At 38.6% G+C, this 27950-nt stretch overlaps 2 protein-coding genes across 6 annotated transcripts in view; both read left to right on the top strand.

The window, feature by feature from the left end:
* On the top strand, positions 1–14472 carry LOC139984362 (uncharacterized). Of its 3 annotated transcripts, XM_071998245.1 has the most exons (10): positions 1–339; positions 2287–2408; positions 5843–6208; positions 6638–6780; positions 7961–8045; positions 8819–8993; positions 9742–9932; positions 10212–10374; positions 11158–11276; positions 12741–14472. In XM_071998245.1, exons 1-10 carry the CDS (start codon positions 210–212, stop codon positions 13056–13058), a joined length of 1812 nt encoding a protein of 603 aa, XP_071854346.1. In that variant the 5' UTR covers positions 1–209; the 3' UTR covers positions 13059–14472. The 3 variants fall into 3 exon arrangements, with proteins under 3 accessions (XP_071854346.1, XP_071854348.1, XP_071854347.1); XM_071998247.1 differs by lacking the exon at positions 2287–2408 and having other exon boundaries at positions 5–339; XM_071998246.1 differs by lacking the exons at positions 1–339; positions 2287–2408 and adding an exon at positions 4961–4984.
* LOC139984363 (protein DVR-1 homolog) overlaps positions 1–27950 on the top strand; it is a 65203-nt gene that overhangs the window by 8403 nt on the left and 28850 nt on the right. The window contains exons 1-2 of one of the 3 annotated variants that reach the window (XM_071998251.1): positions 15351–15896; positions 19123–19662. In XM_071998251.1, the coding sequence (XP_071854352.1) occupies positions 19161–19662 (502 nt within the window). In that variant the 5' untranslated portion in view covers positions 15351–15896; positions 19123–19160. Of the gene's footprint in view, positions 1–15350; positions 16365–19122; positions 19663–27950 lie in introns of those variants that run through there. The other 2 variants (XM_071998250.1, XM_071998248.1) reach the window with 2 other exon arrangements.

Genomic DNA, 27950 nt, shown 5'->3' with positions numbered 1-27950 from the left:
AAGTTCACGGGGTATAAAAGTGAGGGGTAAAGAGTTTACACAACGCTGAGTAAAACATGTATATCAGGCGACACAAAGACTGGTGTAATGATTTACAAATGCGTATTGTGTAAAAAAAGGACCAGTTTGCCCCACTCTACCGGTAAAACAAAATACCGGTGTAATTTGTTACACTGCACTTGGTAAAATACATTCATGTTACAACTGTGATGTGTAAACACGCTTTCATACCGCGCCGCTGCTTGCAGAACGACAACACCATGGAAGCCAAAAGTTCGATAGTCGTTTCACAATTCCTAGAAAACATCGGCCTAGAGGAATTGAAGCCACAATTCGAAGGTAGGATGATGTATTTCGGGCATTAGTACTAACCTTTTATGCGGAAAGAATAGTATTTGAATAAGTCTTGAACTACAATTTCACCGTTGAATGCTGAACGAAAACTGTTTTAAACGGCATATACACTTCGCCTAGGCCTCACTCTTGTTTAACGTTAGGACTAAATGTTAGTGTAAGGTCGAACGTTAGGCTAAGCTATCTCTAAAAGTAAGCGCCAAGGCTGCATATTATTATATAGCCTTCGTTACTCTCTAGATCCTCTTTTCATGCTCATAGAGACTAGGTAGTGCACATCACCATCCTGTTCGTACTAAAGATATTACTCACGTATGAGAGTAACTTAGGTTACGTCTAACGTTGGCCGACGTACGTTGAACCACCCTACCGTTGGTTTATGTTTTAGGCCCAAGTCAATTCTACATTTATATAGTGATAGGTATCCTTAACCAACACTACAATGTAAGCAAGCGATACAGCCTAGGCTAAAATTACCAGTTGAATATTACTTTTAAGGCCAGGGAATAACTCAACATGACTAGCATAACCATTAAAATAAACCTCACTATGATCCTGCAGTAGTCAACAAAGCCCCTGGCTCTCATATGTTAGGGACAAATGGGAAACAAGGAAAAAGGGGCAGTTTGAAATTTCAACGCTTTGGTAGTAGTGATGAAAATAGTAAGCATTGCAATCATAAAGGCGTATGTGTGTGCTTGTGCTGCCAAGCTTGTAAACACAGTATTTCAAGAAGGGAATTTTGGACTTCACATGTTTGGTGTGTACGTGACCACATTAGGGACAAGAAGCGCATTGATTTTTGGGGAGGTCAATTTTCATTTGGGGTCACCAGGGGTAGAATTGTGTAAACTACTAAACCTCATATCTCAAGAAGGGAAACTTGGAATGATCTCATATTGTACTTATGTAGGTGTACTACATTGAGTAGAAGAATCCTCTTGTCTTTGGTAGAGATCAACGGTAATTTTGGGTCCACACAGGTCAAATTGTGTAAACACCATATCTGTATGCTGAGTATAAGAGGTGTCCATTTTGGTCATCAAATGTGAATATTGTTTGTCACATCTCAATGCTTTTTACAGTACTACTCAGATTGAAGTGTATTGTTCATTCTTGCTATAGCCTCCAGTATATCACATTGCTATAAGATTATTCAAGTAACATCATCGAACCCACATTGTAGTTTTGAGTTCTGGTTTGCCATCAATTCATCATACAGCACAGTGCACATATACAGTTAAGGAATCTGTTTTCGTAATTGAAGTAGGTGTAGCGATCATGTCAAAATAAAATATTGATGCATCAGATTTGGAAGCAGAGTATCATTGATATTATTGACAGTTTTAGGAGAAAGTATTTGAGATATAGATTTTATTATGAAAGTATTAACCTTGGTCCCATATAAAGTCGTAACCTTGATAAATTATTGAAGTTAAATAACATTGCAGAGCAAAATCAAAAGTTAATAAAGAAAATTTGTATCTAGGTTTGGTCGGGGGATTCAAAACAATTATGCTGCCCCACATAAAGTCAAAGCCAGCTAGGTGCACAACTTTCACTTGCTGAAAACATGAGGGCATGGGGTGGGGGGGGGGGCTACATTCCAACTAAGAACTTGGTCCATGGTGACTTAATAAAAAAATGATGTTAGTGTTTAACCTTTGAAAGCAGTTGACTTTTTACTTGAAGAAAATAAGTTATGTTAATGAGTGGACTAAGCAGTAAGCACATAAATATCTTTGCATTTTGTTTTTATTTCACAATTAAATGTTTTCATTCTCTGGTTGTTCTTTATGCCTAGAATAATATGTGATGATTGCAATATCCATGAATGTTCATTTCCTAATGTGCAACATGTCCTTTGTCATTACTGTTATTAAGCTTTGTAACAGTGTTATTTGGAAAATATTTTTCCTCAAATTTCCACAGCTCACAGGATTGATGATGAAGCATTTGAGCTACTGGATGACGAGAGTATAACACAGATAATCCCCAAACTCGGTCTTCGTTTAGTGTTTAAACATCACTTCAACCTAAGGTGCAACTCTCTTGTGAGTTTCATTTGAGTACTATGTATTCTTGTTATAAGTGCTTGAAGCAGTTTAAAGATATTCAGCTGCTATGGAAACATCTCAGTTTGCAACATGGAATAAACACAAAATCTAGAACTAAAATTATATGTAGCCAGTTGACTTGTAAAAAGATTTATTATAATGGATATACATACAAAAGGCACTTATTGGCCGAACACGCATTATTGGCAAATCCACGTGAAATTGAGCAAGAAGAACCAGGTCCGGCAGTTGAGCAAATTCCTGTTATTCCTGATGAACATGATACGCAACAAGTACAGGATATTAATGGTGGAGAAAACGATAATAGTGATGTAGAAGTAGATAACCCTAAAACACATGTACAAATTACACAGGAAGTGGAAAGTGCTGCTGCATTGTATGTTGCTAGTCTAAAGAATACAACATTACCCTCTTCAACAGTGCAAAACATTCTGGACACATCTCGTCAGTTTATTAGAAAAATATTAGATACATTAGGAGAGGAACTAGATCCCATATTACAGGATGTAGCAAATAATGTAATGCCATGTGATGAAAAAGTTGAGTGCTTTAAATTAGTTATGAATGTTGTGAAAGATCCATTTAGTTCCACTGGTCTTTTGACGCAGTATCAGCAAAGGCAATATGTAATTCATACAGGGGCAATGATAGTACCAAAGCAAATTTTACTTGGCAAAATATATAAAGAAAAGTTAAATAGATCCACCGGGAGGACTGAGCAAAAAGAAACAGAAGAAACATTTCAATATATACCAATAGCTGAAAATCTAAGGCTGCTTTTACAACAGCCAGGATATATGGCAAACATTTTATTGGCAAAACAGGACTGTGGAGAAGAAAATATTATACAAACATACCAGGATAGTAGTTATTTTAAAGATTTGGATAACCAAGGTATGAATATTGATTTGTTGCTGTACAATGATGATTTTGAAACTGCAAATCCATTGGGATCAAAAAAGGGGAATCAAAAGGTTTTGGGTGTATATATGTCAGTGATATCTTTACCTAGAAAATACCAATCAAAGTTGGAAAATATACTGCTAGTTGCAGTGGCAAAATCTGCTTTTGTTTCCAAGTATGGCATCAATGCCATTCTTAACCCTATCATACATGATCTTGAACATTTTTATACAAATGGGTTACAGATAAACGTCCCAGGTGAGTTTGTGGGACAAATAAGACCAAGGTTATTTCAGGCTGTGGGTGATAATCTCAGCTTAAATACAACATTAGGATTTGCCAGTAGCTTCTCAGCAAATTACTTTTGCAGATTTTGCAAAGTACACAAAAATCATACACACAGACAGGTTGTGGAAAATGAGGATTTACTTCGTACACAGGAAAACATTGAAGATGACATTCAAAGACGTAATGTTTCAGAAACTGGTCTAAATAGATCTTCTACTCTGAATGATCTTAGTTACTTTCACGTAGCCTACAATGCTTCTCCTGACATCATGCATGACTTCTTGGAGGGAATTGTACCCATAGAACTCAAACTCATTCTTCATGAATTCATCATAATGCAAAATTATTTTACTCTGAATGATCTCAATGCAAGAATTCAAGCATTTAGTTATGGTTTCACAGAACAGTCTAACAAACCTAGTCCAATTCTTGCATCTCACCTTGTTAAGCCATTTGGAGCAAGTGGCCAAAATGCTTCGCAAATGCATTGCCTTGCTGTTTACATTCCAATTATGATAGGTGACAAAGTCCCTAGAGATTCCCAATTTTGGGAATTGTATCTTCTTTTGCTAGAAATTTACAAACTAGTATCTGCACCAAGTATAAGCATAGATGGGACATTTTACCTGAAATCCAAAATAAAAGAACATCATGAATTATTTCTCAGACTGTTTCCTGAACATCACCTCATACCCAAGCACCACCATCTTGTGCATTATCCCCGGTCAATTCGTAAACTCGGTCCCCTTTCCCAATTCTCAAACTTTCGACACGAAGCTAAGCACAAGCGATTAAAGAAGTGGGCAAAATTGTGTAACAATTATAAGAACATTGCTAAGACATTAGCCATTAAGCATCAGGAAGCACAAGCCTACAGCATGTTGATTAAAGAGGATATTGACAGCAAAGCAATAGAAGTTCATGACCAAAATATTGTTGAAGTGTCTTCACTGGAAAATGATGACAGAATATGTAACCTGCTCCATTGTACCCCTGAAACTACCTTTGTTGTATGTGGAATGGTTGAAGTTTATGGTTACAATTACAGGCCGAACATGATGTTGCTTTCTCAGTGGATTGAACTGCCTGCCTTTGTTATGATACAACAAATTATTCAAATTGGATCACGGCTGCACTTTCTTGTGCAACCATGGACAACGCTTGAATTTGAAAACCACTTTCAGGCCTACATAGTGTCAAATGATCTTGCAAGACCTTTACAATTGAAAGAGCCTGATGACATATGTGATTACAGACCAGTACATGTTTTACAAAGTTACTGTACCTCAGACAAAAGGTTCTACATACCTACTCGCTATGAGCTGGCATAACCTGCAGCAAGTTGTTCAACTATGCTTATGGTAGGACCTTAGTATTAAATAGTAAAAAAACTAACTTTCAGTTTTATTGTTGCAATTTAGATATGATTGTATGTTACTATACATTTACCACAATTAGAAATTAAAAGCTAAGAGAAATGTCCAGAGCAAAGAGGATAGTAGTTTCCTTGCATTTGAAGATGTTAGTTACATAAGCAGTTTAGCTGTTATACAGTAATTTGATTTTGCTCCATTCTTATAGGGTGATAGAAACGTGGTATAAATAATTTAAAAGAATTTTCTGGAGATCAAAGCTGACTTCTTTAAATATGCAGTAAATTTTCTGTACTAGTTGGTGAAATCTGTATCCTGATCACATGCTTATTAATAAAGATATGGATTTTTCAGTTATGTAAAGTTCATATTTAATCTCCAACAGCAAATTTTACATACATCCCCAGAAATTTGTGATTATTTGAAGCCACATACCTTACCACCAATCAAGCTGAATAATCAAGCAGACATCTCAGGCTTATAGCTACTGTAATTTGTGTATTTAAACTACTGTGCTCTACCTCTATAATTTTTGTGTAAATTTTAAGGTTGTTGGCAGACAAAGGTTCCCAAAACTTGCAGTGCCACTGCTGGATTGATTGACTCTTACATAGGGAATAATATTTCAGTATGTGGTCGATGGGATATCTTTTTTATCTTTAGGGTAAAGTGGGTATTAGTAAGTGCGTTTTTAAATTTGGCAATAAAGACATATAAGGCTAGAGATACAAATGATCTGAGCTTGTTCAGATATAAAAAGAATATCATTGTCATTTTGTTAAAGTTAAAAGTGGTCACCCCATGCTAAATATCTCATGTTTTGTTTCTCATTATCTTTGAAAACAGTTGCCAATGGACCCAGTAGTTAACTCTCAACTTAAGGGACTTGATACAAGTTCATCAGACTCCCTTCCATCTACTATATTGCTTGAGCCCTGGGGGGAGGAGGATATCCTGCAATCACCCCAAAGTGCCTCAAGTCTATCATTTTCTGATGACTCAACTGAATTACCACCCTTAAAAAGACAGAAGTTTGTGCTACCAGCTTCCTCAACTTTAAGTACTGCTGCAACAACACCATCAGCTGCTCCTTTGACCTTAACACAACCACCATCAGCACCTACCTGCAATGTACCATGTTCCTCAACACCCTTACAAGGAAATCCATCTCCAGAGTCTGCTTCGCTACCACCTTTCCAAAAAGCAAGATTTGTAAGTAATTTATGTCATTGTGTTTTCATTTGTTTTTCAGTAAGTGCACTGTATGTATTTGTGTATGCATGCATGCATATTTGTGATCATGAGGCTTCTAACACAATATATCAATAACCATATACTGTATTTACATTCTACTTTGGTATGTGTTGGTTATTGGTGGTAATAATCCCTTTTCATTTTGCTGTAGTGTCATGAATGTTAATGAGTGGGTACAGCCTAACTTGGATTATCTTTCCATGTTCACACTATTTCTGAATTTCATATCAATGTTTGCATCTGGTTAAAGAGTTTTATTCAGACCACCACTATTCCTATGTTATGGGCGTGATTGTAAACAAAAAATTTACCTTATCAGTCAGTGATGAAAACTATTAACAATATAGAATGAGAATGCTTGGTAATTATATTCTTTTCTTCTTATAGGATGTCCCGGAAATCTTGAAACTGAAACCTCAAGGCTGTGGGGTCATCAAAGCTATCAATAGGAACCACACACTGAGTAGCACAAATAAAAAGTACATTGCTAACATGTGTACATCTCATTTGATTGATCTGTGTGGATACAGGTAAGCTTATAAGTAGCTACTACTGCATGATTAACTCAGGCAAGTTTTCTTTTTGTCATACTACTTACAAAGATCCATCATGGTTAGAAAACACACAAAACATTACACCATGATCCCACACTGCCTTTGAGGTATGGGGATCTGAGGTACTGTATATATTTATTTGCTCTTGGGAATCATTCAAAACTTTGATTGCCCATATTTGAAATATTTGAACCATAACTTTGTAGTACAGTATCTCTGCCATTTCCTTACTTTATAATTAATTGCCACCTTTAAAGCTATTTTGTTCTAGAGAATAGTAGAGCGTAAACCGTTAACCTATGCTATCATGACGGCATGTGTTGGTATGTGTGTGCCTGTTTATAGCAGCATTTTTGCGTTTGGTAGCCATTTTTCACCCTTTTGACATGTCCATCAAGTTTTTACATACATCAATCACAAAACAGTAAACTAAGATATTAGTCAAGTTTTCCCCTGCCAACAGTGTTAATTGGCAAGTAATTAAGGACTTCTACAGATAACGAGTAGAGCGTCTTCCGACAAATTCCTCATTTCAAATTAATCGCATACAGTTCCCCCACACCCACTAGATTGAATTAAACCAAAGTGAATAGCTAACATGTTTAGTTTTGAGCCGTTGCTAAAAATACTGTAGATTCAAAAAGTTGTGTTGGTACCACTGCCATAGACAGTGTACACTAGTGAAGAATTGTGATGCATTACGTATTGTTCAATGACATTGACAGAGTTTACATATTCTACGGGCAGTGTATATTGCGATCCTTACAGGAAATATCTTCGAGAGCAAAAATGTTAAAAGTTGGGTAAATTTTTAGACTTTTACTCCAACATTTGAAGTTAGATTTTTATAGATAAGCTAGTTATGTATGTCGTTACGGCATCGTGGAGTCCACAGGGTTGAGGAAATCATAGAAAGGAAGCAAAATGCTGCTTTAAGCCTATTTTGACCGATGTCATATACAAGAAGAAATCATGTCATCAATTGTCGAGTCAAGAGAGCGGTTATTTAACATAAAAGTACTTGTCAAACAAAGAACAGACAAGTTTGTATCTGTGACACTTATGCTTGTTAACAGAATAGTTTAATATAATCTCGTAAATTTATGTTGTGCTGATGATATATTTCACACTTATGCTTTACCTCCCACCTTATTAGCCCTAGCTCTGCCATGAAAGAGGCGATGGCACAGGCAATAGTGACAGCATTTCCTTGCCTGAAAGATCCAGAGGGTAAAGGATATGTGAGTATTTCAGTGTGGTCAAAATATGGCTTTTCAAATTTTGGGATCTTTTAAGACTTCCACATCAAAGACCTCCAACAATTGATTTAATTTTGTACCCTTTGGTACATTTCACTGCTTAAATTCGTTTTGGTTGCGATGTTGTAGGTATAGAGTGCATTTTGGTGCATGTGAGCAAGTTAATTGCTGAACCAATGTTAGACCAATGTCATGATACGTCATTGATATTTCATATGTGGACAGGGTTGAAAGCTAAATCACTAAAGAAAGCTTGTCAAAACTGTGTCTTAGAATCGGTATGTTGAATTATTGTCATTTATACCCAGTAATTTCTTTATCTTCAAACAATCTGTATCTTTCTCATTCGTTTGCCAGTGCATTTCAAATTCAAAATTGATGTTGAATGGTTTGCCACCAAACTTGTGGTTTTAATGCAGAGGCCTAATCCTCTCACACGCCACTGGTTTCTTAGAAACTTAAATTGCCGCCAAGTCAAATTATCTTACAATGTAATGTTTTAAATCCCACTGTATTACAGCTTTATTATACATACGGTACTTTTTCATTTACTGGTCTTGCAACAGTTATGACTATAAAATTAAAAGTGAAAGGAAGTTATCAGAAGTGGGTTGAAGTATCCCATACCTCTTCATTAGTTTCCCCAGTGATCCAGTTGTTATGTCTTATGTCTCCCAAAATGTATATTCAACCAATTATATTGTCAGTTACATTGTCAGTATAAGCTAATATAATGAATTCTTTATATGTCATAGGAAACATGGTATATTAAAGGATCAAGAAAAAGATCTGCTAAAGGAGCATTGGAGGACCATTTGAGATACAGAAGACGTAAGGAGAAAGTTGATGATGAAAGCACAGTGGCCCATACTTTAAATGATCATAAAGATCCAGATGAAGAAGTAGAAGGACCAACTGCAACCTATGGTGGTATGACCGATTGTTCTTTATTAATGTTACCAAGGAAAAAAAAAGTATAATATCAATCAATAACTTGTGTTATTGTCTGTTCCTATTTTCACTATGTCTTGACATCCTGCCATTTTGTAGTTTGACCATATCGATTATGCCATTAATATTTGTGAGATGAACATGAAGCATGAAGATATGATGTACATGCTCCTTTTTTTGTAGAGAATTTTTTTCTCGCTTCAACCATGATAGATATGTTTTATTATCGTTTGACTCTTTCCATAAAAAATATGGGTTTGATATCTATGCATGTTTGCAGAAGTCATGCATACAGCCAATTTTTCGTGTCTTATACATGACACAAGGCTGACAAACTGATTGGAGTGGAGGTCTAACATTATATTGGAAATACACTAAACTTGCACTTCATGTGTTTAGCCTAGTTCAAAGATTTGAATGAATCAAGGCTTTTTTCACATAATAAATAAGCTTAAAACTGATAGATCATATTTCATATTTCGATATTAAATGGATATAAACTAATAAGGAAATTCACCAACAGTAAAGAAAAATAGGTACGACTTATTAAACTATTCCACCAGACAATCTCTATTAATTTGTTTGGATAACAAGTTAAGCCCATACCTTGAAAGTACTTTAAGCATGGAGCTATTGTTGGCCATCCTTTTTGTCCAATTAAAGGAATTAACCTTAAATCACTTATCAACAAGCTCTTTCATTCTCTGACATATTTCATTGAGGGCAGATGTGGAAAAAATGCAAGCCTTGACAGAATGGCTGAAACACAATAATGGACCAGCAATGAAAGTCCGGACTACAATGAAGGAAACTACCTGGTACAGGAGAAAATTTATCAAGCCCAATAAGAAAAATGAAAAAGTGCCAAATGTAGCTGAAATCTTGGAAAAGTTTCCACACCTTACTGAAAGAGGAATGGTAAGTGTGTTCTGAAATTACATTTTTTTGGCCATTGAGAAGATTTTGAGTTTGTCATGTCTTTTCTTTTAACATGAAGAGACAATTCAAATTTAAAAAAAAATAACACTTCCATTTGAAAAGAAATAATCGGTACCACTGTCATTGGCCTATGCAATAAATATGTTTGTGATAAACAACGCCTCAAAACAGGAATGCATGTAGTGGCTAATTGCTATTATTGTATATTGACACTTGTGGTATTTGTTTTACTTTTTAACTGTTTTTCTTTTAATACAGATTGAACAGGACTATGAGGAATTGTTTGGTGCAAAGGGTAACATGTTGTATCAGAAATGGCCTGTAGTATCTGCATTCATTTTGTCCTATGCAAATAGTATGTGCCCCAAATGGAAAACGATTCTAGAAGTACATTTGTCAAAGGAGCAAGATTTTACCCAGGGTAGGTATTCTATTCACTTTTTAACGTTGCATGGTAATTGAAGCAATGGCATTTTCTATTATTAAAAGACATAGTTTTACAACACAATTTTCAGTGGAAAGGTACATACACTAATGTTCTCTGTTTATGCATGGCCCAAACTCGATACAGGTGTGTCACTACATGTTAAAGTGTGCCTTTAAGTTGCAACATTATACATACTGTAGATCACAAAGTGCACAACTTTCCTATGAAAGTTGAGACAAACTGGTTTCCTTACAACAAACTGGTTCCAGTTTCCCAAAGTTTTTAGCAGGTTCTGCAACAACATAGTAGGTATTTGGCTATCAGTAAGTTTGTTATTATATAGTTTTATTAAGGATTTGTAGGGATAATGTCATCATAAATTGATTATCAGTGTAATTGTGGATAAGCTCCGGTAATAGTTCACCTTATCTTCTCAACCCAGTGCTCAGAGGATAATGAGGCATGTGTGTAATGTATTTTACGTGTTTTACGTCCGCCAGTTCACCCAGCAAACCCAAACATTACCCATTTACTCAACATCAGAAGAGTTGGAAGCAACTTGTCGAACACAACCGAATATAAGCCACGGCAAGACTTGCTGCAAAGACATATCACTCACATTCCTTCAGAATTGTCCCAAACACTCAGTGCATGATGATGAGTGATAGAGAGTCCAAGAACATGTCCACGGCAAATGCATCTGTGATGAGAACTTATGTGGGATCATACGAAATAAAGTAACGATATGTATACAGTTATTTTCCTTTTACGTTACAGATGAACGGATGTGTTTGGCATTTTGTATCTTGCCATTGCTATTTGAAGGAAGGAAGAGTGCAAAAGGAGGGCGAGCTTCCAGCAAGGAAACAATGGACTGTTTTATAGATTTTCAGAAGGTAATAATATCATTGTTCAACACAGGTTCGATTCCTTGCTGCACACGGAATATTATATGTGTTCAGATCCATGTGCATATGTACGTGTACTGTGTATGCATGAGTGAGTGTGTGATGCTTGACTTTGATACGTGATAACTCAACAATGGGTGATCGCTCTTTGTTACTTCAGGTCTTATTGTGTATGGTGTTCATCCATCTCATCGTAAATATCAGTTAAGGTATTGGGTCAGAGGTCAAAATATTTAAATAACAATGATTCTGCACCCAAAGGTCACATTATATCCATACTATGTATGATCTTTTTGGTTATCATGTTTGTCAATGTTATTGTGACATTATTGTGTGTGGTGGGCCTCATTTCAGAAGATGGCATGATATATCATTACCATGCTAGTAGATGGCCCGTAGTAACTTGTAAACAATTGTTTTTGGTGAACATAGCATTGATGTTGTCACAGATTTAGGTCAATATATAAATGTTGCAATATTACTCAAGTAATGGTTCTGATGCCACAGGCAATCATCAAAGGTATTACTGTACTACAGTATAATTGCCCTGACTGCATTTATGCTCATAGTGATCAGTTCCACTAAATAAAGTTAAATAGACTGTTGACCCTGGAGCACCTGCATGGTTGTCAAATGGGGTGGGTGCGGAATATGCCTCTTCCTCAAAAGGAAATACCATCACAAAAATGAACTAGTAGTAACCATGGGTGAGGGTTGCATAGGGATACCCTCTTTTAAGGGAAAATTCCTGATAGTTTCAGTGCCCCTTTGACTCTACACCCCACATAACTCGCCCATTGTCAGAACATAGCAATGTTACTGCAATATACTACCAAAATAATTTGCCCTGGTTTTGGCCAGAACTAACATATCATTTCCATGGTACCTCCAGACTTTGATAATTTATTATACCAGGTATCTTCATAGGACTGGGAAAGAAAATATTAAATAAGGGGTTAATCAACGGTCTAGCGTGCGTTACTCACAGGATTAATGCACGATCGGGGGATAATGCAAGCGATGCACGAGGGCGGAGCCCGAGTGCATCCAGCGATAGCATTAACCCCGTTCATTCATACACTACCATTTGTGTGGGGGAAAAATCATAAAACAAAACATTTTTAGTTACATATAACCAAAGATTTATTAAAGTGATGCCCCGTAATTTTACCGTGCGTTACTCACAGGATTAACCACGGTCAGCTGACCTGAATGGACCAATAGGATTTAGGAATCTTTACTAAGTATGAATGAATAATATTTCAAATCCTTTTTTGGTGTCAAGACAAGTATGACCTGTGTGTTGTAAAAGTTCCCCCTGAAGAAACCTGTTTCTTTTTTACTAGCATTGGTCAGATATGCTTAAAACCACACAACTGGAAGGTTACCTATACATATTTCTCAGATAGTGGTCAATATATATAAATGTTATATTATAACTTGTCTTTTCAGGAGGGTGTAAACTTAGAGCAATACTTGACTCAATTTGATGGACGTACACAGCCATTCGTTTTGATCTTGGGAGGCACCTACTGCCAGCCACAGCAGCTCTTCGTCATCATTGAGCGAAAGGCAATGGTAGTAGACACACTCATTGCAGCAATTGACCTCTGCTACAAGGCTTACCAGGTTTTAGACCTCTGCTATCCACCTCAGGCTATGGGGGTATGGAATGCTTTAGACACTCTCATTTATGATATTAAAGTACCTATTGAACCAGGGTCTATCAGGGCATTCAGGGCATACTATCATTTCAAGTCAAGTATGTAAGACTGCTGTCAGCAACATGGCATTATTTTCATCATGGTTAACAAGTAATCTGCTCCAGCAGCTCTTCGTCATCATTGAGGAGAAGGCACTGGAAGTGGGCCCTCTCTTTGTATCCATTTGCCTGTGCTATGTAAAGCTAAACAGATGTTAGACCTCTAGCTTCTATTAACTTCAGGTTACAAGGGTATGTAAAACTTTAGACAGTTTAACAAAGATGTGATGATTTTAGTTTGTTCCTATATAGATATTTTCTGGTGTTTTCCAAGTTGTGTTGTGTTCTTTCTATTATATGTTATCATTGCTTACAGGTGATTTTACAGGGCTTTAGTTCTCCAGCATGTTTTATTGAAGAACTGTGCACAACATATAAGCGATGATTTTAATTTCATCTCACATAAATATTTGTCTGGTGTTTTCAAACTTGTGTTGTATTCTTTCTGTTATACGTTATCTTTGTGTGTGAAATATCACTGCTAAAAGGTGATTTTACAGGGCTTTAGTTCTCCAGCCTGTTCTATTGAACAACTGTGATAACATATAAGTGATGATTTTACTTTCATTCCATATAGATAATTTTCTGGTGTTTTTATACTTGTGTCGAGTTCTTTCTGTTATATGTTAGATTTTTGTGAAATATCACAGATTATAGGTGATTTTACAGGGCTTGAGGTCTCCAGTATGGTTTATTCAACACCTGTGAAAGCATATATGGGATGGTTAAGTTTTTTGGTAACATTTGTTGATGTAAAATATGTTAGATCTTTTAGAAATGTAACAGCTTAGTAAAGTTGAGTTTCATAGGGTTTTAGGCATCTAGCATGGTTATCCAACACATAGTAATTATACACTTTACATTATTTCTACGTAATACTGCCTGAACGTTGGAAAACTTTCTGAATAACTCGTTGATGAGGTCAACGTTTAGGCACAAACAACTTGAAAAATGTAGATTTTGTTGGCTATATAATTGCTATGTGAGATTGATATCCAGGAAATACCCAGGAATAAAATATCAAGGACAAGGACAAGGATTTAAAAGTCATGTGTATGTTTTAACTGCTTGATATGTAGCTAATCTTGTCTTTTACCTAACTTTGAGTTTAAATTATTTGCAAGCCCATAGCCAGTGGGGTCATGAAAAAGCCCCCCCCCCCCCCCACACACACCAACCTGATTATAAAAACAATTAAGAAAAAGAATAGTACATTTCATTATGCAATGGCTCCCCTGCAAAAATATTTTAGCCTACTATGAACAATATTATTAACCTATATATGTGGCTGCATTGCTGCTAATACTGTAATGGTATTCACTTCTATGATTTTCATGTTCTGTTTTATGCAAGAGAGAAAATTCATTTTTCCTGATAAGCTGAAAGTTATTTACAGAAGTCTTAATAAATTTTATCAGTTCATTTTGATGTTACAAGTGTTTTATTTTCTTGCACTGAGACCATAGGCTTCCTTGCCATAGATCAATGTTTGTTCCCATGTTTGGTCATATATACTAAAGTCTTAAAATTATCGCAACCTTACTTAACACGCAAGCATATGCAAGTATGGAAGTTATATCAAATTGTTCAAAGGGATATGTTTTTGACACGATTTTGAAACATTTACAGTATATATAAAATTATATTATTTACACAAGTGTGTGTGTAAAAGTAACCCCATAAGGGGTGCTTATATTACACAACTGTTTTGTAAAAAAAAAGGAACCCCGAAAGGTGTGCTAATATTACACAACTGTTTTGCAAAAAAACTACACAACTGTGGGGTAAAACCAGTGCCCTGCTTGACATGGGTAAAATTTACACAAAATGGGGTACAAAAGGGAACATGGTCATTGTTGTGCAAATTTTACACAATGCTAGTTTGGTAAAATAATTTACACATTGTGTGGTAAAATATTACCCCAACAGTAAGGTAAAACTTTGCCAAAGCATTAATGTGTAAAGTTTACACATCTGTTGACCATGTTCCCATTTTACACCATAGAGGTGTTCCATTTTACCCCATGTTGAGCAATTATTTTTAAGTGTGTAAACACTATAGTCAAAGGAATCCCCTAATATCGAATTAAAAAAAAATCAGTTGTCTGGAACATGACTGTTACCATGAACTCATCGGTCACATGGGTTCTGTGTGGGCTAACCCGCTAACCACTGTCATGATAGCTATTTTAACATACTACGTTACTCATTTCCTGCAAACACAATTTACAAGCGGCAAGCACTGTTTCTCTTCACCCAAAACGTGTTTTGTTCCAGATCTTTTGTTAACAATGCTTTCATTTCGATGTCGGTATAGTTGCCTCTTAGAATCCGAGAATACCACCTTTGCCTCAACCATCCAAGCTCGCCCGAACTACTACTGTTGTGACTCTTGTCTCTGTCTTAGAGAAGTTGTTCATGTGAGTCACTAGAGGTTCACACACTGACTGCCTACTCGTCAATCACCCTCACCACCAGCACGGCGGAGTCGTGGTATGTTCCATCGGCCGTGCGTTGGTTTGTAGTGCTTGGCATTCCGTTATTATGCCTACCCACGAAATACGGGTTACAACCAGCGATTTTAAATTTCTCGTATTGTTGCAAAACATTCAAAAATAGTTGCAATATATAAAAAAAAAACAGTTTGAAAGAACTTCTTACCGATTACTCCTGCAGCAGTGCCGGTATATTTTCAGCTCCATGCAGCGTCGTTAGTCGGGATTTACCGAAGTCAGTATGAATGGGTAGTTTGCCGTGATTTTCGTTTTGCTGGATTTTGTTCTTACTTTCTGGAGGTTTGTTGAATCATGTCTCTTGCAATAGGATTACTTTACTGTTAATTACAGGTTTGTAGTCGGAAGTTATTATAGTTTTCATCTTGTGTGGCGAATTGATGATCTAAGATCTGAAAACTAACAAATAGAACTGGTTTCAAAGAACCGATGCTCTTTCGGCCCATTTGTGCATTGGACATTTTTCTGTGAAAGGATCAATAGAGAAATCCGCAAAGGTGATTAAAGAGCAACAATACCAGTTTATCCTCTGCACCCATTTTGTCCATGAAAGGCCAAGTAATTAGGGTTAAGTCGGCTGTATGTTGGTGTATGTGTTACAACAATAACCATTCCGTGTTGTGGGTGATGGTACACTAGTTCAACACTAGTACTACAGTCACAACGTACCGAGTCGATAAGAGCACAGATCGTCTTAAATTACAAACAAGTCAGTTATCCTTTGTCTTTGGGAGGAAACACAAGGAAAATAAAAGCAAAATCTCCGTGTTATTCCCAGGCCGAGCCTGCTAATTTGACAAGGTAAGACAGTTTAAACAATGTGTTTTTCGCAAGAATGATACGAGTGCATTCTTGACAAAAGTACAGTGTGATACATAAGATGGGGTAAGTTTCATATAGTTGTATAAGTTTCTAGGAAGAAGCAGTGATGATTTCAAAGATAATCTCTTTTAATGAAAGAAGGTTAGTAGGAAAGTACCCAAATCATTCTTCATTGGGACGCCTGCTGCTTAGTACAATACCGAAACTCGGAAGGGAAACTGGGGTCGCTTTATAAGCCTACTACTTACTACATGTGACCTACAGTCATAGGCGTAGGAGCTCAATTTGATTTGGGGTGGGGAGGGGGGGGGGGCTGTATAACGACTTGCCCGAAAAATATAACCAACATTTTTCGCGCGCGTCCAACAAGTCAATGTACATATCTTATAGGCATGCATCGGTTATTACATCGCATGCCAATTACATACAAGCATTTGCCGTGTTATTACCCTTCCATATTAGTTATAATTTTGGGGGAAGTCGTTACAATAATAATGATAATAATAATATAAGTTTAACCATTGAAAAACACATTGCAATTTATTTTCTTTCAGTAGGTTGTCCGAAAAATTCTCAGCATATTGCCCGAATTTTCACAAAAATATTCGGTTGGGGCTGCAGCCCCCCCCCCCCCCCGCCTAATACGCCTATGCCTACAATAGTTGTAAAGGTCTATATATATGAAAAAGTGAAGGTAAGGGGCCATGCAGTATAGGCTATATACCTGGTAATCAATACCATGTCGCTCATGATATACCTTGCCACAAGGCTGAAGGATGTTCCACCGTCAGCCCAGCGTAATGTATCCCGACATGGTCATTACATAAAGAACATCTATTTACTGACCATTTACGTATAGGCTATTACTGCATTCAATCAACCGTTAAACAGAGATATATTTTACCAGGATACTAACACATGCATATGTTCCCATTTAAGGCCCTCAATAATATATCGGTTATTTTGCATAATATGTATGAGTAAATTATCTTTCGGGCATCAGATCCTCCAGAATAGCAAGGGAGTAATGCAGTTCGTAAAAAAAATATTAAAAATTGTACCAGTGGATAGAAAAGCTATGTTGATAAAAGTTTTTACATAGGAGGCTATATTTTAAAACGTAAAACAGAAAAAAGCATTATGGAAATTATTAATTCGTAGAAATGGAAAAAGTTCATTACGTTTCAAGAGGACGAGGAATTAATGTGCGAGTAAATTGCGGAAATATGAAATTTAAATATATCCTATGGTGACATTTTTTTTAATGATGAATTACAATGCCATGACGTTTTATTATTTCCGAAATTTTCCGGATTCGCTCCTTTGTGTTATATAATTTTCTTCTTCGTGCATGCGTGAGGTATAATGCGCGAGTATTACACCGCCATGTAGTGATAGTGCGTAACGCGAATGCCAAATGCGGGTTACTGAATAAGGGGTTAATCAACGGTCTAGCATGCGTTACTCACATGATTAATGCACGATCGGGGGATAATGCAAGCGATGCACGAGGGCGGAGCCCGAGTGCATCCAGCGATAGCATTAACACCCGGAGTGCATTAATCATGTGAGTAACGCACGCTAGACCGTTGATTAACCCCGTTCATTCATACACTACCATTTGTGTGGGGGAAAAATCATAAAACAAAACATTTTTGGTTACATATAACCAAAGATTTATTAAAGTGATGCCCCGTAATTTTACCGTGCGTTACTCACAGGATTAACCACGGTCAGCTGACCTGAATGGACCAATAGGATTTAGGAATCTTTACTAAGTATGAATGAACTAACAATATACAGCCGATATGCTGCCGGTTTGGCAATGAATGGAGATCTATGGGGCGCCTTTGTTCCAAGTTATTATGCCGTTTTATGCCGTTTTATGCCGTTATTATGCCGTTTTATCTCATTATGTCGTCTAAATGAATCTGCCCAAACCTTCTGATCACAATGCTGAGGAGACTTGATACATAACAACAGGAATAATTTATCCATCATCTCATGTAATGAGTATACATTCTAGTTGTATAATCAACGTAAGAATTTGTGTACAACCATTTGGCTTCCCTTCATTTTCAGGCTACTAACTAAACTGTTAATTCAATATAGCTCCATGGTGATATTTTGTGTCCCACAAATTTAGTGTAATGTTTCACTGTTTACTCGGCAAACTATAGACATAATTTAATCTTAAAGCAGCTTTTGAGTTGTCCGTGAACAAGGTGATAAAGCTGTATTCAGGGTATTGTAACAACTCCATTCACACTTGTATCCTCTCAAGGTAATCCACATCAGTTTGTCTCAGGTATCAAGTTTATATCAGTTCAATTTGTTGCCAACTGGTTGCAAACTATATTCTTGCATGGAATATAGATAAGCAGAATTCCTATGTTTATTGACAAATCCTAATATTGATAAAGAAGTTGGCCTTTCAATTAATAAGGAAAGTTTAAGAAAAAAATGAGTATGACGTGACACGATGGATTAAATATCAAAGTCATTAATGTTGCCCGAATATGCTAGACAGTCAAAAAATGGGCACCCATGTTCAAATAATCAACATTTTAATACAGCCAACCTGAGAACATTCGCTCGTATTTTAGAGATTTAATGGTCTAAGTAGACGATCCTGTATATGTCTGGTAATAGTTTTAGCATGCTAACACCTGTAGCCAATGTACTGTCTATACGGTGTAGGCCAGACTTGACAACGTCTAATTTACTTTTCTTTCAGATTCGTTCCGAGGTATTCGATTGAAGACAGTTTTCACAATGAATGACCGACACCCAAATGTAATATGGTTCGTTGGACTACAACATATCGGTCTTATTTTGTTACTCACAGCTTTGACTTCTTCTGCCCAGGGATATATAAGTAACGACCTAAGCGTGGACGCAGGAAGGTTTAGTCGTAGTGTCGATGACAGCAGCAGTTTTCTTGAATCAAATCAAATTCCAAGATACCACAAAAGAGAACTTCAATCGGAGTTGTTACATTTACTTGGCTTAAAACAAAGGCCAAGACCAGCTGCTCTGAGGGGAGGTCAAAATCATTCTGCGCCTCAGTTCATGTTAGATTTGTACAACTCGCTGAGCACTAGCATAGAACTCGATAATGATGAAGATGATGATGAAGAAGATGGCGATCGAGCGGAGATATACAGAGACTATCACCGGAACGTGTTATCATCGATCATGCGCATGGGCAGTTTTAACTACACCAGCTCAGAGATCAGGGCCGTCGATGACGCCGATACAATCATGAGCCTTCCAGGTAAGTCGCTGCAGCCAGGCCGCGGCATGTAGTCAAATAATCTGTCGTAATGATTATTCGATGAATATTCAATGAATATGCAATGAATATTAATGAAATGACTTCAGTATTAATGAATATTCAAGTAACTTTGTATGTATATACCTGTCTACTTTGTTTAAACTTGCTGAGTTCGTTCAATACAGGATAAAGTGGCAAAACTACAGTATTGTGAACGTAAAACTTGGTTGAATTTAATCTTCAAGATGGATGTACTCCTTACAAGACCTATAGGAGTTTAAAGGGTCAAAACGGGCACGCTTGAATTTTGTACCGTATTAATGCAAATGAGCAAGTAGTTATTCAGGTAATGCGATCGACATTACCACTTACAGCACTTTACACAATGTAAGCACAAATCGCATATAAAGCATTAGAAAATTGACCAAAAGAAAACACCTTTTACTGCATTATTTAAAATACTCTTTGTCCAGCCAAGCTACAGTGATACACTTTGTCGTTTGATTTAGTATTCAATGAATATTCCGCTGGTTGAAGTTGGTTCCATGCTAAATTTCTGGAGATGTTCTGAATATTTTGTCAAATCCACATCCGTTTATGCATTATGTAATTTTTAAAAAAAGGCCATTTGAGGTAAAAACGTGGACATCTTGTGTTCAGTGTACAGTATATTGGATGTTCTCATGGAAACATGGCAAGGAATCACTAAGCCCGTTGGTTTTCTATTTGCTCTTTTTCTTCTTGTTAATTTATAAGTTTTGTTTTTTGTAATGGAGATGGGTGAAAAACACTATATGACATGTGACATTTGCCAAAATGACAGCCCTCCGAAACGACTTTTACGCATGTCTCTCGACTGTCTTACTTAGAAATATGAAAACGTCTGTGAGGTGTATTAAATCTAAAGATGAAAGGTTTGGGTGTTTGCCTCCTTGAAATCAGACTATATACATGTTTCGACTCACATTTTAAATCGACCAAAATAGCTGCTAAAGAATGCAGCAATCTTTTATCATTTTAGCTTCCCCAATTTTAACAGTTAGAAGACCCCCTCCATGTAATCTTGGAGATTTGAGGCATGATCCGGTGTGAACAACATCGGTAACGTCACACCAAGGGACAAGTTTTAAAGAGGTAGACTGGTCTGTATGTTTGCGACATGACATTAGGCGCGCATGAGTTATGTGATACATAGGGAACGGCTCCCTTTGAAAGGGACCAAGGGTTATAGTGTTTGCGGTGATTTCATTGTAGTCCCTCGTTGTAAGCTACAAGTAGGACGAAGCCTCTACTCGCCACCCAGAATTCTTTAAGTGTGCGATTGCTAAGACAACAAATAAATGACACAGGGAGAGTCTGGTGTTGCTAGTTTAAACCGTCAAAATATGAGTGGAAGTTAACATAAATTCACACATCAACGGCATGTTTGGCCACAAAACCATAATATTATGATAGCAAGTTTAGTGGTGTTTACATAAGGTTGCTAGTGACGAACACACGGATTGATCTATCCGCTTGATATACATAGGTGTAAATCACTTGTAAAACGCAGAACGTACCTTAGCTACGGGCTATTGTAACCTAATAAGAGGTAAAACAAAAGCCCAAAACAAGAAGTTGCTTATAAAGGGCTTTACAAAAATAGCTCATGGTGGTAGACCAGTGTCATGTGCTCGGGCGTGTATTTGCTGTTGCGAAAAGTTTGGCCCCAGTGTGGATGATTTAAAAACATTTCACGTGGGCCTTATCAGTTTCACACTCTGATTTTCAAAGGGTCAACATGTAATCTCAAATGGTCTAAAAATTGGTCTTATTCTCTGTGACTTATACTGTATGACTTTGGCAGTAAGTTGTTAAAATATTTCATGGTGTATAAACAACGTCATATAACTCTTATTCGTTTATATCAATTATTAAAGCGATTGTTTGGCATGGCAGAGCTGATTTGCAAGCTCGAAAGAAAATGTCCATTTGCTCATACGTAGAACATCTATTGTGACTGGTCTGTAAGTTGAAACATTTTGGAATGAAAATTCAAGGCTGTAAAATCCTTACTCGTGAATTAACTGGTTGATGCCCAGAAGTGAGTGCTACAAACAAGAGCTGTAAATCTCTGATCTTTTCTAGCTTAATTCTTGGACAAATTAATAATAATAACAAATATTTATATTGCGCACGTATCCACCCAGAAAAGGGCGCTCAAGGCATGCGCAAAAGCTTGTCGCATAAGGTGAGTTTTAATCTTCTTTTTAAAGGACCTTAGCCGTCTTGATTTTTAGATGTAATATGGCAGGACCTAGTATTAGACAAAATTAGAATGCGAGCTGCATTGTTCTTAACATGTTGAAGATGAGACAGTTGGGTTTATTAAGCAATTGTCAAGATGTGAAGTGACCAAGGCGTGGATTATCTGTTCTGTGGCCCTTTCATTTAAGTATTTTCTGATTTTGCCAATATTTCTAATGTGAAGTGTACAAGTACGTACAAATTTAGAGACTTATGTCTCACTCGCTCCACATTGATCAAATAGTTTACGTGGAATTTTGAGCAAATTATATGGCAAGGAATCACAAAGTCAACTGGCTTTCTGGTTTACTGTTCTGCATTTCTCCATTTGTCAGTAACGTTCCATCAAGCTAGTGCGACAATTTTGCTTATGTCACCTGGTGTGCAAGTTGGGAAGGTAAGAACAAGGGTCATTGCAGTTCAAAGTAGTGTCAAACCAAACATGTTGTAAACGTTTCTCTTCCAGTAGTTGAGTTGACTATGTTGCTTAAAGGACTACAATTCCCAATTAGACCGTAGGGTGCTTTTTGTAAACAGCGACTATTCAGTATGTTAAAATGCAGTCTTTACGTGTGTGAAATACGTGGTACAACAGTGGCTTGGTTCGTTAAAATATGGTCGTTACGTGCGTGAAATGATAAGTGGTACGGCACTATCAGTGGCTTGGTTTGTTAAAACATAGTCGTTACGTACGTGAAATGATAAGTGATACCGGTACGGCACTATCAGTGGCTTGGTTCATTAAAATATGGTCGTTACGTGCGTGAAATGATAAGTTGTACAACACTATTAGCGGCTTGGTTCGTTAAAATATGGTCGTTGCGTGCGTGAAATGATAAGTGGTACAGCACTATCAGTGCATGGCTTGGTTCGTTAAAATATGGTCGTTAAGTGCGTGAAATGATAAGTTGTACAGAACTATTAGCGGCTTGGTTCGTTAAAATATGGTCGTTACGTGCGAGACATGATTAGTGGTACATTAGTGGTACTTGACCGTTACTTTGTTCATCTGCAAATGCCTGGTATTACATAGTACTTTACTTTGTAACGTCAATTGCGCTACAACGTCGCTTATAGTTATACCATGTAGTGTAATTAAACACGCCAACCAGTAACAAACCAACATGTGGTTGTTAGTGATACTATCCCATCATTTGACAAAACATGTTGTGAAATGTTGGTTACTTGTTCCTTGTTGAAGAAGCCTACCTATACTAAACTTTCCTAAATATTGTGTATGGTCGATCAAGTTGCATTTGATTGCGCTGATCCATCCGATTGGCATTTAAGTGTCATGTTTAAATCAGGATCCACCATCTAAGAAGACGCACGTATTTTATCCTGCTTATCGGAAATCAACTCAATAGCGTGCTAGTTTCTGGCAGCATGGTATTTTCTTAGTAGTTTAATTGCCCTTCAAAACTAAACATAATAACTTAGCTATACACTCAACCCCATTTGTGTTTTGGTTTATTGTTTGAACGAAGAGGTTGGGTATAAGGGTGATGGGCAGGTGCGAAGGCGTTTAGAAAGTACAAACATAACCTCATTTTATTGGAAACTATATTCTTACACGACCTACAATAATGCAAGTCTTTGTCGGGTATAGGCTTGGAGTTGGTAAGTTCAGCTTACCTTGTGTCATGGCAGGAGGTGCGTGGTAAACATCTGGTCCTGCTGAAGTGCATTCCTTACCGCCCAACGGTTTGTTTAGTCTTTACAGAGTGGCATGTAGCTCGACAGATTCGACATGAGACCAAGGTGATGTCAGCATAAAGCTGATACTCAACAACTAACCTGTATACTACTAACCTGCTATGCGTTGTTCTCTGTTCATGGTACATACATGGGGGTTGTCATGTTTATATATATATAATCCTCGCACTGACAGCGTATAGTATATTTTGGGCTAACGTGTAGGTATATCTGACATCATGATTGGCATACTTCAAACTGTTTGTCAAAACCTATAGCAGAATTGTCGATCTTTGGGTATATCATAACTGCTTTCTTTGAAGAATTTTGCTAACAATGTATCTTAATGCACGATCGATCATTAACTGTGCCATTGGCTTTAGTCTTAAGTTCTATTATATAAAATATTGATGTGTGACTGGTATACTACCATACCTCGGTCGCATTACTGTTTTTGTCGAAACTGAGAATGGATAGGCAGTTTCTATATGTAAGTGCATCGCCACTAGGGTATAGGTCTATATGGCACTCTCTTTGAACCTGTCGCGTGCGCAAACGGTGGACGGGGAAGGGGCCCCACCGTCAACCAGGGGGAAACGATTAGTCGGGGGATTTTTTCATAACTCAAAAGAGTATTTATTACCGCTACATTGCGTTTAGACCTTATTATAGACCTAAATTATAGTCTATAAATATCCCTTAAAGACCAACTATGGAGACAAAATTTTTTTGGGGGATTTTCCATTAATTTGGGAGTTTACATACCCATAATCAGCATGTGTAAAAAATAATCTTCGAAAACCTACTATAACCCATCAAAAAACGACCACGAAAATGGACATTTTGGGTAGTCACGTGACATGAACCTCTGGAATGTCTGAAAACAGAGATTGACCCAAAGGAGCCTCTGGTCACCGTGTGACGTCATTGTTTGTATACCGCGAAAATCAAACGCTGATATAGGCACTGTTTATACACAGATAGCGAACAATTGTACTGTATTTGACTTCCAATTTTGAGCGTTTGAAAAGCTGTTAGCTTAAAACAAGAACTCATGAAGGTAAAAAAATAGTTTGAAGACAATTTTAAGAAGAAAATTTAGTTAAATTGGTTATTTTATTAGCAAAATTTCCACTCAAATGGAAGCATCTTTTACATAGCGTAGCGTCAATAGGTCCGAACGGTACAATATACTGTAGAACATGCAAGCAGCTTGGCGATTCCGTAATACAATTTGATCGCAAGATACCGTACACTGCAGAGAAGAATAGACCTAAAAGATGCCTCATGCGTGATATGTGACGGAAAATGGCTTACGTTACTGTCAACAAATTACCAAAAAGACACTAAACATAATCGAACAACTACGAGAAGACGCTGACCCGAATCGACCAGGGTAGCATATACATGACTAAGCTTCAGCTGAACATAGTACTTACTCGTTTTAATATCCAAAAGTACAAACACAGAAAAAGTATCCTTTCAATAAACAAAATTTAGCAGTGAATATCCAAATCCACGTTTCTCGTTCAATCCTGGGCGAAATACCACCGTGTAATTCCATTGAGTTAGTTCTAGTTGAAACAGGCCTTGACCAGTTACATCCCACAATCACAAGACAGTGACTAACGAAATAAAACGTCCGATCGCTACATAGAACCGTTTTTATTCAACTCCTTGGACCATGCAGATGCCGGAATAAACATAACGGACAATATAACACAATGTATCACGAACTCACGATACTGGAATACAACAAAGGAAATAGATAAATGCGATGAAATCCTAACATGACTATATTTACTTCGCTCCTCGCTTACCTGTCTCCTCACAACCTTAGCACCTCATTATACCGTGCCTATAAAGTCCTGGTAAATAAATAACACTGTGCGCCCTCTATGACCGGACACCCCTTCCGGTCCCTCCTCCTTTTTCATTCTACCATTCCAAGTGCCTACACGCATATTTTTCTTGTGGATAGTTTCCTTGGAAAATTGTCTTGGTTTTCTTCGACGATCGCCGGAAGTTTTTTAGCTTCGGATCTTTAGAAGTTTGACAGTCCTTTCCTGACCGATAAGTATCCTTTTTGTCAAAAAGGGAGGGTTTTGGGGACTGTTTTCGTAGTGCGTTTCCTCCTCGGGTTGGTTTGCGGCGGGGTTAGCAGTTCCGCGAAACTGCCTAGGTTCCCGCCCTATTCCTCCCCACGCTAAAGCGTGTTGTTGTTATTGTGTTTTCTTAGCTTGTTTACTAGCTTTCTTCCCCCCAATTAGTTTCTCTCGTCCCCCTTTTGGGGATTCATATTGCTCACTTATATTCACTCTTTTTCGTATGTATTTCTCGCTCTCTCATTTTTGTCTCAGCTTGCATTTTCATGTTAGGCCACCCCGTAGCGTTACCTTGTTTACCGTTGCTAGGTTACGCTATGCTCCACCTAAGCCTAATTCCCTCCCTAGTTCTCCCTTCTTACGTTAAGCTTCTATTGTTGTTCATTTATCACTAAGAAGTAATCTTCCTTAATCCGGTTATTCAGCATGTCACGCAATCCATTGAAGTGCACCAACTGCTCTATGTTTCGCCCAGGCAGAGCCTGGGACGAACACGACCTTTGTCCAAAATGCAGATCCTGCACTCGACGAGACCCCTGCCTGGTGTGTATTAAGTTTACACCAGCTCAGTGGCAGGACATCGACCTGTGGCTTGAGGGCTTACGTAGCAAGCTCCAGGGAAGGCTGGACTCGATCCCGAGCGCAATCGGGGCGCCGGAGGTTCCAGGAATAACGGGAGACAGAAAGGAGGAGGGAGTAGTAGAGAGAGAGGTGGAGGAGAGTGGCCAGGAGAGGGCCGAAGGAGAGAAAGAGGTAGAGAGAGAGGAAAGAGAAAGAGAAAGAATTCCCCTAACGGCCCCGGCTACGTCCGGATCAGTTACGGCCAGAGGGAAGGGCAGGAGCAAAGGCAAGGCTCCTGCCAAGAAAAGACCTCCAAAGCAGAGGCACAGCTCGGCCGGGCTGGAGACTCCGTCTCAGTCCGGGCCGCAGCTAAACAGACCCACAGAGCGCGGCCCCCCGGCCGTGGGAGGCTCGGGTCCTAATGAGAGAGCAACCGAGGGGACGCGGAGACGGAGCCGGTCCCGTTCCAGGGAGCCGGACAGGGAGCCGGAGAGGCGGGTTCCGACGGAGATCCCGGCCCGAGAAAGTAGGGAGAGAGAGTCCTCCCGCCGACCCAGAAGGGAGAGATCGGGGTCGCATACAAGATCCCCAAGACGTAGAGAGAGGAAGAGATACTCTCCAATCTCCGACGAGTCCTCGGACTCTTCCGACGATGGATACAGAAGATCCAAGAGGAGGCGCCGGTCCCCGAGACGGCGTCAGGAAGAGGAACCAGCTTGGCTTTCCAAACTCACCGGCCTGCGACGGCCCCTGCTGGAGCAAAGGACGTCCACGGTAGCCGACGTGGCACCGGGCCCTACCAGCCCCGTATCGACCATGGCCCCGCAACCGGCCCCGGACCCGGACGCTCTGGATTGCAGAGCGTCGGTGAATCTTTCCGGCTTGGAGGACGAAGGGGAGCCCATAGATCCAGATCCTCTCGACTACGATCCTATGGAGGACAGCTTTGGTCACAATTACGAACCGGAGGAAGCACCCGTGACAGGAGGAGCCCTCCCACAGGAGCTAATAACACGGGCGGCAGACATATTCAGACGACACCTGGGGTTCGAGGAACCCGAGACGCAACCGCAGAAGGCGGGCCGGGTATCAAAATTGACGGCGACCGGCGAAGCGTCATATAAGCCCAAAACTACCATACCAGTAGACGCAACCTGTTATGACAGATTTGAGGCCATTGCCAACAAGACCAAGTGGACGGCCTTCCCGGCCAGGGCAGATAGAGCGGTCAGGGTACCTGACGAGGCCCGGAAGGATCTATTTAGATGCCCAACCATCCCCCAGGAGGCCAAGGAGAGATTAAAAGCCGAACAAGGGGCCTCATCCACACACGTGTTCAAGACCCCGGACCAGAGGAAGCTAGAAGAGCTTTTGGTAGAGGTGGACATGGCAGCCCGTTCGGGCATGAAGTTCGCATCGGTACTAATGCTATCAGCCGAAGTCCTCATGCGACACCACCAACAGCTCCCTGAGGACAGCAGCCAAGTATCCAGGGACGAAGCGGGCCAGCTCCTCCTGCTGCTGGGCCCCCTCGTCAGACTCGCGTACGATCAATTTGCAAGGGTTGCTACCAGGTCCGTAAAGGCCCGTAGACAAAACATCGTCTCCGCCATCCATTGGCCTTCGACGGAGGCGAAGGAC

The sequence above is a fragment of the Apostichopus japonicus genome, chromosome 17 (genome assembly GCF_037975245.1).
Source record: "Apostichopus japonicus isolate 1M-3 chromosome 17, ASM3797524v1, whole genome shotgun sequence".
Classification (NCBI taxonomy): Eukaryota; Metazoa; Echinodermata; class Holothuroidea; order Aspidochirotida; family Stichopodidae; genus Apostichopus; species Apostichopus japonicus.
The sequence above is the reverse complement of the archived record's forward strand: the minus strand, read 5'-3'. Positions and strand labels throughout refer to the sequence as shown.

What these genes read in the sequence shown, in the direction of transcription:
- LOC139984362 (XM_071998245.1), top strand. Translation starts at nt 210, where the DNA reads ATGTGTAAACACGCTTTCATACCGCGCCGCTGCTTGCAGAACGACAAC. An exon ending in ATCCAGAGGGTAAAGGATAT is followed by an intron (nt 8,046 to 8,818) that starts GTGAGTATTTCA and finishes TATATGTCATAG; the next exon opens with GAAACATGGTATATTAAAGG. An exon ending in ACCTTACTGAAAGAGGAATG is followed by an intron (nt 9,933 to 10,211) that starts GTAAGTGTGTTC and finishes CTTTTAATACAG; the next exon opens with ATTGAACAGGACTATGAGGA.